Below are 19,395 nucleotides of genomic sequence, written 5' to 3'. Positions count from 1 at the left end.
AATGGCTGAAGTCAAGGTAAATCTGCACACATGGTAATGCTGTATGAAATGAATATTGATGATGTGTATTGTTTAAATTTTTTAAACATTGTATTGTTTTGCACTATGTTTTGTATATTGCATTGTTATGTTTTATGAAATACGTAGCCTCCTATGGACAAGTGTTGCAAATTAGCAGTCTTGCTATAACACTAAAAAACAATGTATCTGGTGCGTCCAATGCTGTTGTTAATGTCCATATCAAATAAATAAATAAATAATAATGCATAATCAGCCAAAGTCCACATATTTATGCGGGGGGCGCATTTTTTCAAATACGCCGCACTTTCGCCGCATAAATTGCAGATTGACGCGTGCAAAATATGCAGGCTTGCATGATTTCATAATCCCCGCATTTTCGTTGCAAGAAGTCACATATATCTTAGCAGAAAGTTGAAAAATGTTGCGTTTACTTCACACAAGCGCAGCCATTTCCCCTGTTGCCATGGGAACGTTATGAAGGGACGTAATTGCGCGACATCATTGAAAAGCTGCAAACCCCGTAATGCTGATGAAACCATGATGAAGCCCGCAAATCATTCTCATTTGCCAACAAACATAAGCGCAAAAGACAGCAAAAGCAGTTTCCCAGTGTGTTACATGACACTGGGGGCAAATTATTTTGTACTATTTTATTTTGACCACAGGCGGAAGTCGACGCTGGACAACCACTTTGCCACTTTGTCATTTTTACAGAAGTTGTAGCATATTCATTTTGTAAAGCTACAGAACTTGTTCGACTCATAAATGTTTTGTAAGTTTGAGCCTTGTGTTTATTAAGGTCTGAAATAAAACAAGATGAGAACTTAAATATTCCCAGCACTTTATGTGAGGTAGTATGCTTGCTTATCATAGAAAGTAATAAGAAATTAATCTTTACATTAAAGTAGTAGCCTAGTGAATAGGGTGTTGGCGAAAAACATTTTTTTCTCTTTTTCGTTTTTGCAAGTTCCCGCAATTTCATTGCATAAAATTTCATAAATATCCCGCATATTCCATCGCATTTTGTAAGAAAACGTGCCGCATAATCAAGGATTTTTGCCCGCAACAATCACAAAAAAACTTTTTTTTTTTTTCTGGAGGGACTGAGAATGAGGAGATTTAAAAAAGAATGGCTTTTTGATTGTTTGGATTTATTTACAACACAACATAATCCAAAGATACACAACAAATGGCAAAAAAAAGCACATTATTTAAACACTCTGCGACTTTGCGATCGTGCCTCTCTCTCTCTCTCTCTCTCTCTCACACACACACAATAAAACACTCTGCGACTTTTCGATCGCGCCTCTCTCTCTCACACACACACACACGTACACAAATATAATCAAACACTCTGCGACTTTGCGATCGTCCCTCTCTCTCTCACACACACACACACGTACACAAATATAATCAAACACTCTGCGACTTTGCGATCGTCCCTCTCTCTCTCACACACACACACACACACGTACACAAATATAATCAAACACTCTGCGACTTTTCGCTCGCGTCCGCGCCTCTCTCTCTTTCTCTCTCTCTCTCTCTCACAAACACACAGTTAAAACCTAGGTCGAAACCTTAGGTTTCGACAACGTATTATAGCCTACTCCAACATCAGAGGTGGACAGTAACAAAGTACATTTACTTGAGTACTGTACTTAAGTACACTTTTTGAGTATCTGTACTTTACTTGAGTATTATTTTTTCCGGAAACTTTTACTTTAACTTCACTACATTTGAAAGACAAATATCGTACTTTTTACTCCACTACATTTCTGTCAAGGGCCTTGAGTAGAGAGTAGTAACGTCAGGGATGATTTGGGTTGCATTTTGGTTGTAAATGAAAGTCGGGTTGACGTCAGAACTCGACTGATGTTGGTTTCTGACGTCAGCCGATTTTCAACCACAATACAGCGTCTGTCCAACGTTGGAGATTAACGTCAATCTGACACTGGATTCTGACATCAACATGATTTTAATTTTCAACGTTGGGTTTAGTCTTCTAAATGCGAATTTTGTCATTGTTTTGGAGCACACTAGCTTATAGATAACAAGGCTAACATATTCATAGTAAAAGCCAAAAAACTGGGAACAGCCATTTGGGTATCCGAAAGTTGTGGACGTTATTGAGTGACTTATTCGATCCCACGACTGGAACTGTGCTCTAGAAATAAATGTGATATTGATATGAGGGTAGGCAGGCAGAGATTCAGAGGCATAAGGTACTGTAAGTATTACATGCAACAATGCAACAATAATAGAAAAATGCATTGACATTTACTTTTATACTTAAGTACTTTTATAAATGAGTACTTCTGTACTTTTACTTAAGTAAAAATTGGTCTTTACAACTTTTACTTGTAACGGAGTAATATTTGACCAGTAGTATCTGTACTTTTACTCAAGTAAGGAAGTTGTGTACTTTGTCCACCTCTGCAACATCGAGTGCAAAGTGGGGAGTTGAAGAAAAACTTACGGTGCTCTGTCATCTGCAGCTGCTCCCGGGTGGCGCCTCTTCATGTGCTGGTGCATTGCCGTGCTGCTAGAATGGAAGGCCATCTCCATTTTGCAAAGACGACATATCACGGAATTGTTTCCTTTTAAATTAAAGAATTCCCATACTTTAGAGGAACGAGTGCGTGCCGCCTTGCACTTCTGAAAGTCTGAGGAGCGAGTGGTGTTGCTACTACTATCCGACGCCGCCATTTTTGTTTTGGGCCTGACGAATCGACGTGCATTTTTTGCGTCGACTTCATCTAGTAGTTATGTAATATATTTGCATTGCTTACCTATGTATATTCTTCATCCATGTGAACAGACTGCAGTGTGATTGTGAGAAAAGTTAGTTTGTCCGAACACTTCTTCTCAACCGTCCACATCTTTTACGTCAACACTCCCTGGAAGTTTCAGGACATAAGACTGTATGATAAGTTGACATTTTTAATATGTCTTGGAACACACACACACACACACACACGATAGGTTGGATATATAGCCTAATTAATACAACAGAAGCTTATGTAAAAATCATGTTGTTTAGTACCAATAGGTCGATACAGTTGAGCAATATTTGATTTTTTAAAATAAAATAATGTTTTAAAAAAAGACAACAGACTGATTATTGTGCTGTAAACTACAGAAATGTGATGCATTTGAGACCCCTTGAGTAGGATATACAGTATCATATACTGACATGACAGTTGACTTTCAACTGACAGATTGATTTTGAGTTGTTGATAGACAGCTTAGAAGATGGTGACTCAATCTACAGAAAGTTACCGTAGCCTATTTTTCGGACTATAAGTCGCTCTGGAGTATAAGTCGCATCAGTCATAAAATGCGTCATGAAGAGGAAAAAAACATATATAAGTCGCACCGGACTATAAGTCGCATTTATTTAGAAATTTATTTCACAAAATCCAAGACCAAGAAAAGACATTTAATCTGGAAAGGCAAGTTATTCAGCTCCACAACAGCACACAGAACAACAGCTGAATAGTGTCCGGCATGTTAGCGTAACACAGGGTTTCCCGCAGCACTTTGGAACTAAGCAACACACGCCTGCCGCCTTAACTACGTCGTCAACAAAAAGTATATGAGCGATATCCGCCGTGTTACTCTGTCCTGTTTAGAGTTCAGATTCTCCCGAGCCCGATATTTCCCCCCGCTATACTCGGGCCGGGCCCGTGATCTAGAGACGTGCGGCGCGGGACTAGATTTGATGGCCGAGTGCGAGCGCGGGCGGTAGCCTAATGCACTCACTCTGTGTGCGGCTGCGGGAGAATGAAACGATTAAATATAAATATATATTAATGAAACATATAAAAACGAATAAATTGTTATTCATCTGTTGCAGAAACGCAACAAGAAGAACTAAAACTAAATAGAAACGATTTACAGGCCAGAGTTTCTATTTGTAACATGTTTGCAGCATTGAGCGATGTAGCCAATCACAGACATATGTGTTGATTTCTTGAACGCAATGGCCAATCAGAAGCATTTAAGATAGAATCCCCTCTCACGGCTCAAAACGGACTTTTTGTTCAGTGCTGAATTCTGCATGCTGGCAAATCCTCGGATTATAAAAGATATTATGAAAGATTCATTATGCAGGCAGCTTCATTGATAATAACAGAGATGTATGAGATCGCGATGAACTGATGTCAGCTTTAAGGAATTATTAAGAGAGCGCGCATTCATGGCAAACCACCCTGCTTGCTTTTATGTTAAATTAACAGTGGATTGTGAATGTTAATGCTTTAATAACATAATTTATCAGGAGCATTTATGCTGATGTGTATGGCGACACGTAGGCTATAACAAAGTTAAGTTACACAGAGTTATCCGCAGGTAACTCTGGGGCGGATAACTCTGATAACTGCCTGGGGCGGCAGTGGCTCAGTGGTTCATGTAGGTTGTCTACAGACCAGAAGGTTGGTGGTTCAATCCCCGGTTCCACCTGACCAAGTGTCGAGGTGTCCATGAGCAAGACACCTAACCCCAGTTGCTCCCGACGAGCTGGATGGCGCCTTGCATGACTGACACCGCCGTCGGTGTATGAATGGGTGAATGTGAGGCAAAATCTAAAGCGCTTTGGCGGCCATTGGGTCTGTGAAAGCGCTATATAAATGCAGTCCATTTACCATTTACCATGATAAGGTCTATGTGCGAAGCAAGCGCTGCTGCCGCGAGGCTAGAAAGCTCTCGGCTGTTCTAGAAAGGTGACTGATCCAATGCAGCAAAGATATTTAACGGCTAAAGCCCGCAGTACAGTCTATTGGCTCTGTTGTATCCCCAGAATTCCGATCGGCGCATAGGGACAAAAATAAATCAATATTTTCACAGAGTAAAGTCTTCTCTACGAAATGCAATGCAAGAGATCGCACGGGCGCCTCTGCGTCCTGATTATATGTCTGCTATATTTGCTTCTTATTTATTAATTCCAGGCAATTGGTTGATGAAACATTGATTCAAATTAAGATACAATTTTATACAAAACGAAATTCGATTTAAAGAAAGGCTTTTTTACAAAACAAATCTTAATAAAGTGGTCAAAATCATCTCTGACCCATCTTATGATCCTACTCATGCTGTTCACTTTTCATATACCGGTAATCAACATAGATTAAATTAAAATAATAAAATAACATTATATTATGTAAACATAAATATGGAATATAATTTATTACTGCCTGATGATAATTTGACTATTTCAAAGTGTGCTCGTTTTTAGTTTAGTTTTTCTGAGGTAACAACATTTAACTCATTTAAGTCTGTCTAGCTAAAAATGTAAACCATAGCCTAGCCTATATTTCGTTTTGCCAGCACTTTATTTAGACATCATTCCATTTCTGTTCTAAATGTGAACTAATAAATGTAATAAACGTGTTCCTTATTATGTTTAATTGCCTGTGAAATTCTGTTGTTGGGGGGTGGGGGATTTAAAGCGGTTTATTACTATATGGGGGAATTTCCTGCTTTTCAACCACGGTAAGGAAAAATCCATACGTCCCAGCCCTAGTAGACGGTAATGTTTTCTCTTGGTTCATCTCAGTCAGTATGAATTAATTTTGATATATAAGTCGCACCTGACTATAAGTCGCAGGACCAGCAAAACTATGAAAAAAGTGTGACTTATAGTCCGGAAAATACGGTAGTTGACAATTGGCTAATAACCTATTGCAAAATAACATTGAAAGTCAACAGGCACTTTTTGTAAAATCTGTAGATTAACAATTGAAATGTACCTTATAGTCTATAGGCAGTTAGTTGAACGCATGTTACTTGTCTGTTGAAACAATGTTGTTGAATGTCAACTGATGCACTGTTGACAAGCTACTGAATGGCTACTAATAAGTAGTAGAGTCTCAACGAATGGACTATCAAAATAAAATGTTACCAGACTTACTTGTGGTGAGTTAAAGGATTTAGCTTCCAGGTGGTATCTTGAGAGGTGAGAGGAGAAGGAACCCCAGGATTTAAAAGAACATGGGCTATCTATATGAATGCAAGGCGTGGCTGTGTCCAAAAGTCCCATGATGCAGTCTATAATGCTTTAAACAGTCACTCTTTCCTGGTACCACAGTGCTGCACAATTTACAGGGCCATCCCATCGGTCAATATAGAGAAGGAAAAAAAAGGAGTTAGTTACCTCTAGCCATTTGAATAAAAGCCTGATAAAAGCCCTTCAAAAAATACACTTAAAATACAAGTGAAGATTATCCTACTGAACAAGACAAGAATTATTAACTTTAGTTCATCGCAGAAATGAAAGCATTAGCATAAGTTCTGCCGGGAAGACTCAATTACTACGCCAACTTTTGCTTCACTTCTATCCAATCATATTATTATGCTCACTGTATAAAAGCTCGGTACTTACACATGTTTGAGTTTGCAGATACTGAAGCGACGATTATGTCTCGCTCACCTGCTAAACCGCCATGTCCACTGACACGCCTGTCGTCTGTGATTACTCAGAATCCGACGAGGAATTCGTTCCGCCTTCTCCTCTTCCAACACGACGCAGCTCGCGCATACAATGCCACGGCTTGTCATGGGCAAGCTGGCCTTCGGAGGACATAATCATTGCTGTGGAAGCCGCCAGTATTCCCATCAGCCGAGGTTTATCCAGAGAGGATTTACTGCACTTGGCCTTTAATACTCTGGGCAATCCACCAGAACCTGCTCCTCACAGCCCAGCAACCGCTCCTGCACCTGGCCAGACGAAACAAGCCGGCAGGAAGAGAACCGCTGAATCCTCGTCACCACACCCAGCTAAAATATCTGCGCAGCATTCTCAAGCTTTTACTTCACTGGATCCATCCGAGCCCGCCGGAGTTAACTCCCAAATTCTCCAAGCCGTCCAAAGCCTCTCTCAAACCGTCAAGACCTTGGAATCAAAGATGTCAAAGTTCGAACACTTACGCAACAACTCCCAATAGCTCAGTCCCAGCTATTAACCTCTCTGCAACCTCCCAGCTTCCTCTCCCAGCCATCGGGTCAAGCGATACATCGAACGTGCCGTCTACCTCAGAACTGCCAACGAATCTTCTTCAGCCGATAGTCTCAACATTTCAGGACGCCTCTGCCACACCCGAAACTTCCTCCTTTAACCTCTCTTCAGCAGTACCAGCTCAGTCTTTCGGTAGGCGTTTCATCTCTCCAGCTGCAGCTACAGTGTCCCCTCTTATTAGAGCGAACATTGTCCAATGTAAGGACATTAACTTGGCTTCACTTCTGCTTCCCTCGCCTGCCGTTGACAGAAAAATGGTAGACTGTGGTGACGTGGCAGTCCTTCTCAAAACCTCCGATCCCAGATTAAACCAGAATCTTTCTTTCGGTGAATTCGTCATCGCATTCAGCCTTTACAGAGACATATTTTGCCAGGTTTTTCCCCATCGGAGGGAAGAGTTAGATCTGTATCTAGCTTTAACCCTCTGGGGACCAAAAAACACTATTCAAACGCAGATGATCTGAGGCAACACATGCAAACCAGTCAACGCCCACAACAGCTGGAAAACACACTGTGAGGAATAATAATATCGTGATAATCCTGGAAATTTTACCTCAAACGTGCTGGAGTAGCCTGACGCCTGTTTCACACATACTCCGTTTGCAGTGCGTTTGCGGTGCGTATTTTTTTCCGTACCCATGTTAACAGGTTAGAGCTTTCACACTGCACGTAGATGCAGTCCGGCGATCCGTTCCAGCTGCGGTGCGTATACAGCAGTGCAGAGATCGTTTCCGCACCGAGTCTATTTTTGCTGTGCTGCACGCGCTGAATTAAAGTGACAGCCCATGTTTCGTGGTCAAAATGAACACAAATTGACATGAAAATGTAGTAATTCAATCATAAATGCACTTAATTAAATTGAATGTAGTAATCTCACCATAAATGCATTTAATTAAATACTAGGCTACTATTTTTCACAGTCATCTTTTTACATTATAATTATTTCAACAAGATCATAATGAACGACACTCGTCTCATTCGTGGAGGTGGAAAAGCAAGTTCTTTGTGACATGCAAGATTTGTTGTATAAGGATTTAAATTATGCAAAAGAAAAAGGTGAGTCTGCCGTTTTTGTCAATTTTAAGTTTTAATTTAAAATGTCTGCTATTTTAATATACAAGTAAGGTTAAATGTTACCACTTGCTTAAGCAACTTATTATACAATCTATATAGAAGTAATGCATTGAATAATACGTTGTTTAAATTGTGTTTAAAAGTGAATACATCTATTAAAGAGTGTATATGTGTACAAAGAGAATCGCAATGCTGACAACTTTTTTTTGTTAAATAAAAGTTGCTGATAACTTTGAAATACAATTTGAAATAGGCTATGAAATACAAATAGTGTGAGTAAATGTGTTTGTGGTACAGCCGCGGATCAGTTGCACACTGCAAACGCACGCAGCATATGTGAAAGCACTATAGCGCGTGCTGCTCCCGTACTGCATACGCACCGCAACACGCACCGCATACGCACTGCACACGGAGTATGTGTGAAACGGGCGTAACAACGGATCCAGCTGCAGACGATCAGTAAGTTCTTTGTTCTAATCGCGATATGAAATGGTGTCTGTATATATCTATGTGTGTGTGTGTGTGTATGTGTATGTGTATGTATATATATGTGTGTGTGTGTTGTCTTTGCATTCTTTCTTGTGACTCAGTGACACCTGAATGAAAGGCTCATTAGTATGCAGCATTAGCAGGTCTTTGTCTTCTCTGTGAATGAGGACATTATTCATGACCTTGTTGGATCATTCACGCCCACCTGCATATTGCCTTTCCAAACAAAAAGTGTCTTACAAAATGTAAATCAATCTATTGTTTAATGTGAACGATTAGCCCGGATGATTTTCAGATGATTTTGAAGTAAAAACTCAAGCCGACAACATCCATTAGTCAAAAGTATTGTGGGAATATGTGAAGTGGGTCGTTTGTGGTCTTATATCAGAAAATTTAAGTTTGAGTTTTGTGAATAACCACGCATAAATAATATTCTCTCAAAAATGCAAACATGTACATACATGTTGTTCACATATTATGATATCCATGTTCGTGCTAAATAGAGTGTAATTACACCTTTGCCATTAATATGTTTATAAGCAACTGAAAAAAATACAAATATCAGCGCATGTCAAAACATCTCAAGGACCCCAAAAACACCTTAGACCCCAGAGGGTTAAGGAATGTTGATGTACACAGATACCATTTAGAATGTATAAAACAAAATCCAGAAAACAAAGGAATGTATGGAGTTCGTGGTGGATGTGTTTTTGACCAGTTAGATTACTTTGACGTCACAACATCTCTTCCTCCAGATGTCATGCATGATTTCTTGGAGGGTGTAGCACCATTGGTATTGAGGCTTGTTGTATGTAAAGCTCATCAAGAAAAACATATAACCATACAAGAACTAAATGATGAACTAAGAAAGATGTCCATTGGACAAAATAAGACAAATAAGCCTGTGGCTTTCTCAGAAAATATTTTACGTGGATCCAGTGTTGTTGGATCTGCTTCACAGAAGTGGTGTTTATTCTGCCTACTTCCTTTCTTGATGGCACACAGGGTACCTGAAGGCTGCAGTTACTGGCGGATCTATTTATTGTGTCGTGAAATTGCCGACATTGTAATTGCACCAGTTGTAAAAAAAGAGTCCCTTCTTCTTCTTGACCAATTTGTTTCTGAGTTTTTGTGTGGTATGGAAAAAGAGTTTGTAAATGTGATAACTCCAAAATGTCATTACTTGATCCATTATTATCGTCTAATGTTTTCCTACGGTCCTTTACGGTCTTTGTGGTGCATTAGATTTGAAGGCAAACATCAGTATTTCAAACAGGTAGCTAGTTCCTCAAGGAACTTTATCAATGTTACATCAACTTTAAGCAGCCGCGATCAGTTTAGACAGTGTTGGGAATTTTTCTCAACTAATATGTTTGGGGAGTATGAGAGGGTTATGGGACGCAGTGTTAACACACTGTTACAGGCTCTTCCTTTAGCTCTTAGGCATTTCATAACTGTTAGTGAGCGGTACAAACATGTCAATTTTCAGGACATTACACTCAACCGAGTAACAGAGGTTGTGATTAACAGTGTTAAATACTGTGTGGGAGATGTCTTTGTTGTGGGTCATTTACACTGTGAAAAAATACCTTTGTTTTTTCAGGTCAAATATATTCTAAACATACACACAGATTGGGCGATATGTGGAAAACTATTAATTCCTCTTTCTTTCTGTCATCACTATTACGCCTACTTGGTGAAATATGAACAGGACTGGACTGTCCTTGACCCTTTTGAGGTGATGCATTTTCATGCTTTGGTCATGAAAATGTGCCATCAAAGAAAAAAAAAGTTTGCAAACAGGTAATATATAAATAAATGTCTCTTAGCATCTACCAATAAAACTGTATAGGCAACTCTTTTGATATCAGATAGATCCGGCAAGAGTGCTGCATAATAAGTAGCCACGCTGTAGGGCTGGGTGATATGGACCAAAAGTCTAATCCCGATATATTTAGGCTGAATATCGATATATGATATATATCCCAATATTTTTTCTGCAAAGTGAGAGCAAATGTTCAGTCAAAGCCAAATATGGACTTCACTGTATAAATTAAACATTGATTCTTATTAAAATTACTATTAAAGTATGTGTGTGATGTCCTTTGTGTTTTGTTGTAAACCTTGAGTGTATTTGACAGTATTAGCTCAAAAAGACTCGAAAGGTAACTTAGTCCAGTATCCAGGCGCTGTTAGACAGGCTTTTAGTGCATGTGCGCATCGGCTGTTTGTGCTCAGATAAGCGCTCGTTAGAACAGCGCATCAACAGCGAATTACATGTTTTACATGAATTACCGGCAAGGCTTTAAAGCACATGCAAATAATGAACTTTTGAGAACTGCAGTGTCCTGTTCCTCTGCGTAAACATTTAATGTGAGTATTTGTCGCGTTGCACACTGGGCTGTTGAGACGCAGACTGCTACAAAAGCACGCAGCAGCTTGCAGCAAGGATCACAGCGCAACTTTGAACTATATCGATGCGATATGGTCTAATTCCATATCCCATTTAAAATATATATCAATATATTTTTTATATCGATATATCGCCCAGTCCTACCACGCTGTTCCCTTGGAGGGCGGGGGCAATAACAAAAGAAACAAAAGCCGGCTTATCCAGTATGGAAATACACACAGACAATGACACGCCCATACTGCGAGCTAGAATCTCCAAAAACAAGCCGATTTCAACCTAAAAATTTACACTTTTAAATATACCAATACTGACATCTAAAACATGGAGAGGCTTCTTCATGATCTCAACTAACAGATTCGGCAAAAAAGCGAAAATCACCCATTTTGAAAAAAAAAGCGCTTCTTTCTCATTTTGCTCAAAAGTTGTGCTGCCGACTTGTGTCCCTACTTTCCGTGACGGGTCACATATATATTACTACAGAATTGGTTCATTGGAAACATCTTGAAAAAAAGTGTATTTTTCCACAAACTGTGTATGCTTGCAAATTGTATATAGGTAAACATTTCTAGTAAATCCAAGTTAACCATTTCTAGTAATTGTGCAGTTAATTCTCATTCGTATTTTCAGAAAGTTTTGGATGTAGGCTATCCTCTCCCCAAATTTGTCACTAATAAAACACAAAAATAATTTAAAGAGAAGGCTTATATTGACCTTTTAAGATTTTGTTTGCACCTTGTAAATTAGGTTTTGATGTGGCAGTAAAAACTTTATAATCTATCCAAAACGAAATGTTGTCTTTCATATTTCGTCTGTAACATATCGTCTTTTATAATATATATTAGGGCATAAATGTTAATTTGCAGTTTAATATGTTGCTTATACAAAGACATTTTATTTCAAAGTATTCAGTCGATTTGTACTCATCTCAGTAGGCAATATAGATATTTTGCTAAAAGCTAAATTCATTCACACACACAGACACGCGCGAGCTGTAGTAAACAACAGCATGCATCTGTGCCATGCATTCATTCAAACACAGAAACGGGATTCAAATTTTAAAAAAGTTATTTTGCGGTTTACAGACACCATTTCATATCGCAATTAGAACAAAGCACTTACTGATCATCTGCAGCTGGATCCGTTGTTAGGCTACTCCAGCACGTTTGAGGTAAAATTTCCAGGATTATCACGATATTATTATTCCTCACAGCGAGTGTGTTATCCAGCTGTTGTGGGCGTTGACTGGTTTGCATGTGTTGCTTCAGATCTGCGTTTGAATAGCACGCGCTCTCCATGGGCGTGTCACATTAGCAGAGTAATGAGATGCCAGAACGATAATGAGAACGGCTGATCTCTCGCTCTTTATATATAGATTACATAAATAGAGAATATTTATTTTAGTTTGTAATTAGATAATTTAAAACTACACACTTAAATGATTCTAGAGATATATATCTCATGTCTGAGTGAATAGTATTCGCTGAGTTTTGTTTGAGTTTAGAGACGTGCTTCAGAAAAGAAGTTCACGGAGAGGGAGAAAGCACACCCTGTATATTTTCTTTATTTTACTAAAGCACAATGTTTTATTTCGATTGTAAGTGGACACATAAAAAAGTAGACATTTAACAGTTTATTTTTTTATATTTCTTAAGTCTGTATGACCAAAACTGACGGAGTATTTTAGGTCTATTTTGCTGCTATGTAAAAAAAAACGAGCAAACACACCTGCGCGTTTGCCGACCCCAGAGGGTTAAATGCTAAAATGAAAATGTGTGTATTCGTGTTGATATATACATACATACGTGTGTGTGTGTGTGTGTGTAGATGTATGTAAAATGTAAATGTATAGGCTATTAAATCCTAAGAAAGATTGATATTCATTGATTTTTAGATGCAACCCCAACTCCAAACGTTCTTGGCAGCAGATCAAGACAAAATATTAAAATATAATTCAAAGTGGTGAGTATTTACCACAACCTTTTATTATTTTTGTGAACATTTAATCACAAACACTTGTTTGCAGCAAACAGAAAAAAGTGTGAAATAAGGAAAACTGAGGGAGGGCCACCTCCTCAAGATTACACTGTGGCGGAGGAGTTGGCGCTGAGTAGCAATAAGGGGCGGCCGATTATGGATGGGATTGCAAGTGCAGTACAGTCTGACCCTGGTGCTGGCTCCTCTAAGCAAGTGTGACACTGGGTATGTGTGTGCAATGCATTACTAATGTTTTAAAAAGAGTTAAATATGGCTGACTGTATGTTCTGCAGTCGAGGGAAATACAGTGTCCCTGTTGAAGCCAGCACACATGCACACAGTCTCCTGCACAGAGGTCAATATGCAGCTGAACATAACCTGCTTGAACATAACCTGCTTTATAACACTTATGCTTTACATTGGCCTTTTATTTATTAGGGTGAACCAAATGATGAAGACACTCTGTCTGTGTTCTGAGACAGTTGCTGAGGTGAATGCACTGGGCGTTTTATTATGGCACACATTTGAATGTCAAGATTAAGGGACTGGCCCTTACACATCTCTTTTATTGTAGGATTTTTCACAACCTGCCCTTATAAACTGAAGCCTCTACCTCAGAAGGAATGTGAACAAGGTAATGCTTTAAAACCTTGACATAAATTACCGTCAGTCCTTTGTTTGTAGAAAGTCATGCCACTTTTTTTTATTTGATCAACCTCCAGAAAACGTGTAATGATTGTTTGTGGTGGAATTGTTTCAGGTGGAAACAGACTCAGTCAAGGCCCTTTACAAAAGGAGTCTAGAACTAGACTGTTCACTGAAGGAGCCGGACTGTGAGCTAAAGGAGCCGGACTGTGAGCTGAGGAGGCTCCAAATTAAAACAATTAAATTGGATATTAAACAGCTGGAAAAAACAGATCTCAGTATGTGAACTTTTTTTAACCAAGTAACCCTTTAGAATGAACATTATGAATGTTTATTAATGTATTTTTTCTTGCTCTCTTTCTTCCTCCCTAGCCACATGACCAATAACACAGTTTGAGTCCTATCTGCAGTGTCAGTGTGCTTTTATTAAGTAAAATATTGTGTTGTGATTGCATCTCTGACAGCTGCGCCAGCTGGGTGGTCAAGTGTGATGTGGTCAATTTCATCAGGGTGAAGCTAGTTTTGTGGCGGTACTCACTGCTTTCTGATAGTGGCTATATTGTGCAGAATGGCACATGCAGACACTATCTGTGATGCCCGCTCTGGTGACACTCTTAAACGCCTAAGACAGTTGAAACGTGCCTTTAGGATGCCAAAGGTCATCTCGATCTTGACCCTGGTTTTACTGAGGGCCACATCGAAGCGGTTTTGTGGCCCTGTCTGAGGGTCAGGATAGGGGGTTAGCAAAAACCTCTGGCATGCATAACCTCTATCTCCTACCAGCAGGCCATCAAAAAGCCCTGTCATAGAACAGCAAAGGAGAAAATTGTGTAAGTTTTGCTATTAAAATTAAAACTTTTAAGTGTACTGTACCAAATTGAACTTGCCTTCCTCAAAGCGCTGACACAAAATAGACTCACGGAAAATTTGTGAGTCATGTACGGAGCCAGGCCATTTGGAGTCCAAGCTTGTGATCATGCATTCATGATCACAAGTCATCTGCAGATGAAATGTACAGTAAATCATTTCCTATCGGTTAGTAGTAAATGTAATGAATTATTATTATTATTATTAGTTACTATTTATTTAAAGATTGATCTCGCCCGATACCATTTTTTTTCAAACTGATACGAGTACGAGTATTTACATTTGTGTACTTGCCGATGCCGAGTACCGGAACCGATATTTTTACCGCAAAAGTAACTATACACGGGTTTCTGTGCAACGTCATCACGTAGATGCGCGCGCATCTAAGAGGCAGAAAGCAACAGTCTTTACGGCTATACCTAGCAGAAGCAGAGATGACGCGGAGCTGTTGTGCTGTAAACTAACCTAAATGCATAGGGTATGTCATGTTTTTATGATTCGCAAACTTAGTTGGACAATTTCATACTAGTCAACTAACTAACTTTTTACATAATGTTATATTAATATGCAAATGAAACACAAGCAAACAGATTCAACTCTGAAATTGCAGTTTATTATTGAGTCAACAAGAATTTACAAACAATGCGAAATCTACGTTAATTACAATGTTCTTTTACAGAACTCGGCATAACATATAGCGGTCTTGCCTCTCGGATGCGCGCGCATCCGGTATTGTTTGTATACAAGAAACCTGTGTAAAGGCTCCCAGAAAAGAAGACACAAGACTATTTTAGAACACAGGTTAGAAGACTGTTTTTATTTTCTTCTCTGCTTGTTTTAACAAGTCTAAAAATAAATAATAATGAGTAAAATAATAATGTAGGCAATTTAAAATAAAAAAGAAATTGTATATATTTCTGTGTAAACACAACTGACAAAATATCAATAAAACGTATTGTACAGTCAACACCGCCAACTTAACAATATATCAATGAAACTATTTGACACCATCTCCAGCTTTCAATTTAACAAAATTTCAATGTAACTGTTGCGTAGTCTCAATTAAATAAAACATCAATGTCACTATGCAATAGTTGTATATATCTACAACTATGCATCAATGTAACTAGAGATGTTCCGATTCCGATACAAGTATCGGAAATGCAGCCGATACCAATAAAAATTCTGCCATCGGTATCGGCGAGTACTTGTACCCATGTACCGGTCCGATTCCATTTTCATAAACAATACCTAGTTATTGCACGCTAGCTTTGCTTAACGCTGCAAATCGGAGATCAAGTCTTCTTCGCTGCTCTAAACAGTAGTTGCCCGCGGCCACACAGGAAGTTGTGCTGTGTCGCCACAAGCAACCACCGTTTAGAGCAGTGAAGAAGAAATTAAAATGTGCGCGCTAGCAGTAAGTATGTCCGCTGTTTGGCAATATAACCGACAAAATTATCGAGTTTATTGTTCTGGATGACCAGCAGCTGTCAGTCGTCAAAAACGTTGGATTTTGCCGCTTAATTGAACATTTGGAGCCGCGGTACAGTTTGCCTGGTCGCAAAAACATCTCTGAAACAGCGCTCCCTAAGCTATTCGAGACACGTGAACACATTTCATGTAACGTTAAACTAAAAGATGTGCAAACAATCAGCTTTACTATCGACATCTGGAGCTGCGACGCGACCCCGCTGTCTTTACTGAGTTTGACAAGCACACTGGGTGGGCACATCTTTAAGTTGTAACCCTCTGGGGACGAATTGGGCGGTACCGCCCAAAATAGCATACTTTTACAAATGTGCAATTATCTTCAAAACTATTAATGATAGAGAGGTGCGGTCTTTTTTGCCATCTTCCTCAGATTCCGCTGAAAACAGTGATATCCCGTTTGTATTATACACACACTTCGCTGTTGCGCAATACCACTGCATAAAAAGGCCAATGAAATTGATGTTGTTAGGCAAATTCCACCAATGGAAAAATTGCCGCTGGGATGATTTTTTTCCCCCTACCCAATCAGAGGAAGGTTACCATGACATATTCGAGCTAATCAGAGGACTCTGTAGCCTTCAACATGTACAAACAACATGTACAAACAAAACAGCGTCGAGTGGAGATGAATGAGACAGATAGCGAACGGAGCGGAGTATTACAGAGCGCACAGAGGTCTATATAAGAGAGACAGAATAACTTAAATAGCATTATTATTGTAGCACTTTTATGATGGGAAGCAGTAAAAGATTTACGGCAGAACAAGCTCTGGAACAATTACTGCAAAGTAAATCTGCCAGGTTGTGAGTGTGTCTGTTCTTCAGAGCAAGCAGTTCTCATTTAGTTAAGACAGACCGCTTTTCACGCCTGGGACTGTTTGTAAAAAAAGTTCCTTATTTCATTGTTCTTAATACATTTGATTGAACAATTACAAATGACTGTCAAGCAAAGGGTTTGACAAATATTTTTTTTGTTCAAAAACTGTTCACTATTGTTGTGTGAGGTGTGATTTTCAGTAAGAAATGAAAAAAAATCTAATTTTCGTTTTTGAAATTCTCTCGATTATCGTACATTTTTCACTCATACTTCCTTTATAAACGCATTATATGCATGCTTAGGGTCTTCTGAATCCATAGATACCAAACACATGGTGTCCATCTCCATTAAAGGGACACTAAGTAGGAATTACTCCCATCTAGTGGTGAATTCGTATTTTGCATCCAAACTAATTTTGCTCTCCAGCGCCTCGCTTTTTCAAATGCGCATTGCATCTACGGTAGGCGATATGTACCAAAAAGCTTTGACAGGATGTCTTCTAATAGCACTTCGTCGAGTTTTCCTTCAGGTGAACAGGTGTGTTATTTCAAACAAACTGCAACATTGTTATTCATAAAAATAAATCATGAGAACATGAACTTCATCACTGCATGTGCAGGAATTGTAAAATCTTTTTTCTTATTAACTGAAGTAGCCTAACGCAAATTTTTTACTCCAATAGCTTATCTTTCCCCACACATATGAACTGTGATCATGCAAGAACGTTAACTTTACATCACGATGCTGAGCTACAGTGAAATGATAGAAAAGACATTATCTGTGATAGCAATTCGCCTCATTCGCGCAAACTGGAGTAGAATGAGGCTCGTGTCTACCGCGCCGCGCTAAACACCGCGCCGCAGGACCTCTAGACGCGCATAAACGCGTCTTTACATTGAAATCAATCGCGCCAGACGCTCAAGAGTGAGTGAGTAATCGTTTTAAAATAAAATTGACTTTAATCAAACCACGGATCCGTAATAATTAAGCAGAGGCAGGGATACATTGACCAGAAAGGGGGAAATCCCACGCATTTTACGTTCTATTTTTGACTTTTTTGGCGACGATGTTTTCTTCTCCTGTGGCTTGGCATATGTATGGTCCATAATAACAATGCAATCCAGACTTTTAAACTTGCCGGTGCAGTTTCAAGCGCCTCTCACTGCTCTGCACCTGCGCTTCTGCTGGTTTCGGCTGGCTCTGAACGAAAATGCGTTGTGGAAACGCGTTGGCTTAGTACTTTTTGTCCCTCTCTGCTATTATAGTTTTGCAAGATGGCGGAACTACATGGAAGCCTCCGTGGACCTACCCGTCCCATGTATATAAAGATAATTAATTCTTAATTTATAAGGATAAGTCAGATAATTGGCCGAGGTATTTGTACACCATTGAAGACATATTTATGAATAAAAATATTGTTTTTAGATAATAAAATACCTAAAAAGATACTTAGTTGTCCCTTTAAATATGGTTTATAAGCCCAAATGTAAAAATAGAGAAAACGGTCCAAAAAGGGCTTAGTCCCCAGAGCGTTAATGTAATGATGTGGAGGACGCAGAAGAATCCATTTGCAGCTTTAATAGAATCGTCAACAGGCAGGGTAAATCAGGAGCAGACAGAACAACGGGGATAATCACAGAGCAGAAGTAGTAAACAGGCAAGGGTCGAGGCAGGCGGCAGGAATCACAGTCCAATGAACAATCCGGGTCGAGACAGGCAGCAGAACAATCAGGGGTCGATATAACAGTCCGAGTCGGGGTAGGCAGCAGAGGAATCAGAGTCGATGTAAGCAATCCAAGGTCAGTAACAGTTCAGCAAATACAGGTAAAACGCTCAGAAATTGTACGCCGGGGCAATGCAATACTTCGCAATGAACTTGAGAGTGAACGGGGTTTATATGGGTGAGTGTGGATGAGCTGCAGGTGTTTGTGTAATCAGTCCCAGGTGAGCGGCATGATGGGATATGGAGTTTGTGATGGTTAGTATTCCGGTGAAAGTGTCCTACAGTGGTGAAGAGGAGGTGAAGTGGAAGCCTGCTCTGTAACAGTTAAAGAGATTATTTTCATTTATAATTTTTTTTATTCCAAGATTTATTTGTTGTACTGTTTTTTATACAGTTATATTGTAAAACTAAAATGCCTTTTTCAGTTTACAGTATTAGATTTGTGGCTGCATTTGAAGTTATTTTTCACTTAAAAATAAATAATATGCTACTGCGAAATGTCAGATAATAAAAAATTGTCTAGTTCATTGTGTGTATTTGTTCATGTTTTATTAAGGGATAAGTCTGAAGCACACCATAAAATAATTCTAACAATTCATACAGGGCTAGTATGAATTGCAGCTGTATAGATACACACCCAGGTATCGGATCACTACTCGGTATCGGCATCGGATACTGAATCGGAACATCTCTAAATGTAACTCTCAATTAAACTACTGAATATTTTCAATTAAACAAAACATCAATGTAACTATTGCATAGTCTCAATTAAACTACTGCATATTTCAATTAAACTATTTGGCACAGTGACAGTACCCATGTTTCAATTAAACAAACATTTCAGTCAGCAATGTGATCTGAACTAGC

General features: G+C 39.1%; 2 protein-coding genes across 2 annotated transcripts in view; both read right to left on the bottom strand.

Moving 5' to 3' along the window:
- The window catches only part of LOC306988746 (putative nuclease HARBI1), a gene marked incomplete at its 3' end in the record, with an annotated part of 421,992 nt that overhangs the window by 352,671 nt on the left and 49,926 nt on the right, over nt 1-19,395 (bottom strand). The gene's annotated exons all lie outside the window — the stretch shown is intronic.
- On the bottom strand, nt 14,058-14,630 carry LOC306988790 (putative nuclease HARBI1; the record flags this gene model as incomplete). The annotated part of the gene is given in 4 exon segments (XM_079593939.1): nt 14,058-14,147; nt 14,151-14,165; nt 14,169-14,431; nt 14,519-14,630. Coding segments are annotated over 4 exon segments (480 nt in total).

The sequence above is a fragment of the Phoxinus phoxinus genome, assembly GCF_949152265.1.
Source record: "Phoxinus phoxinus genome assembly, chromosome: 20".
NCBI lineage: Eukaryota > Metazoa > Chordata > Actinopteri > Cypriniformes > Leuciscidae > Phoxinus > Phoxinus phoxinus.
The sequence above is the reverse complement of the archived record's forward strand: the minus strand, read 5'-3'. Positions and strand labels throughout refer to the sequence as shown.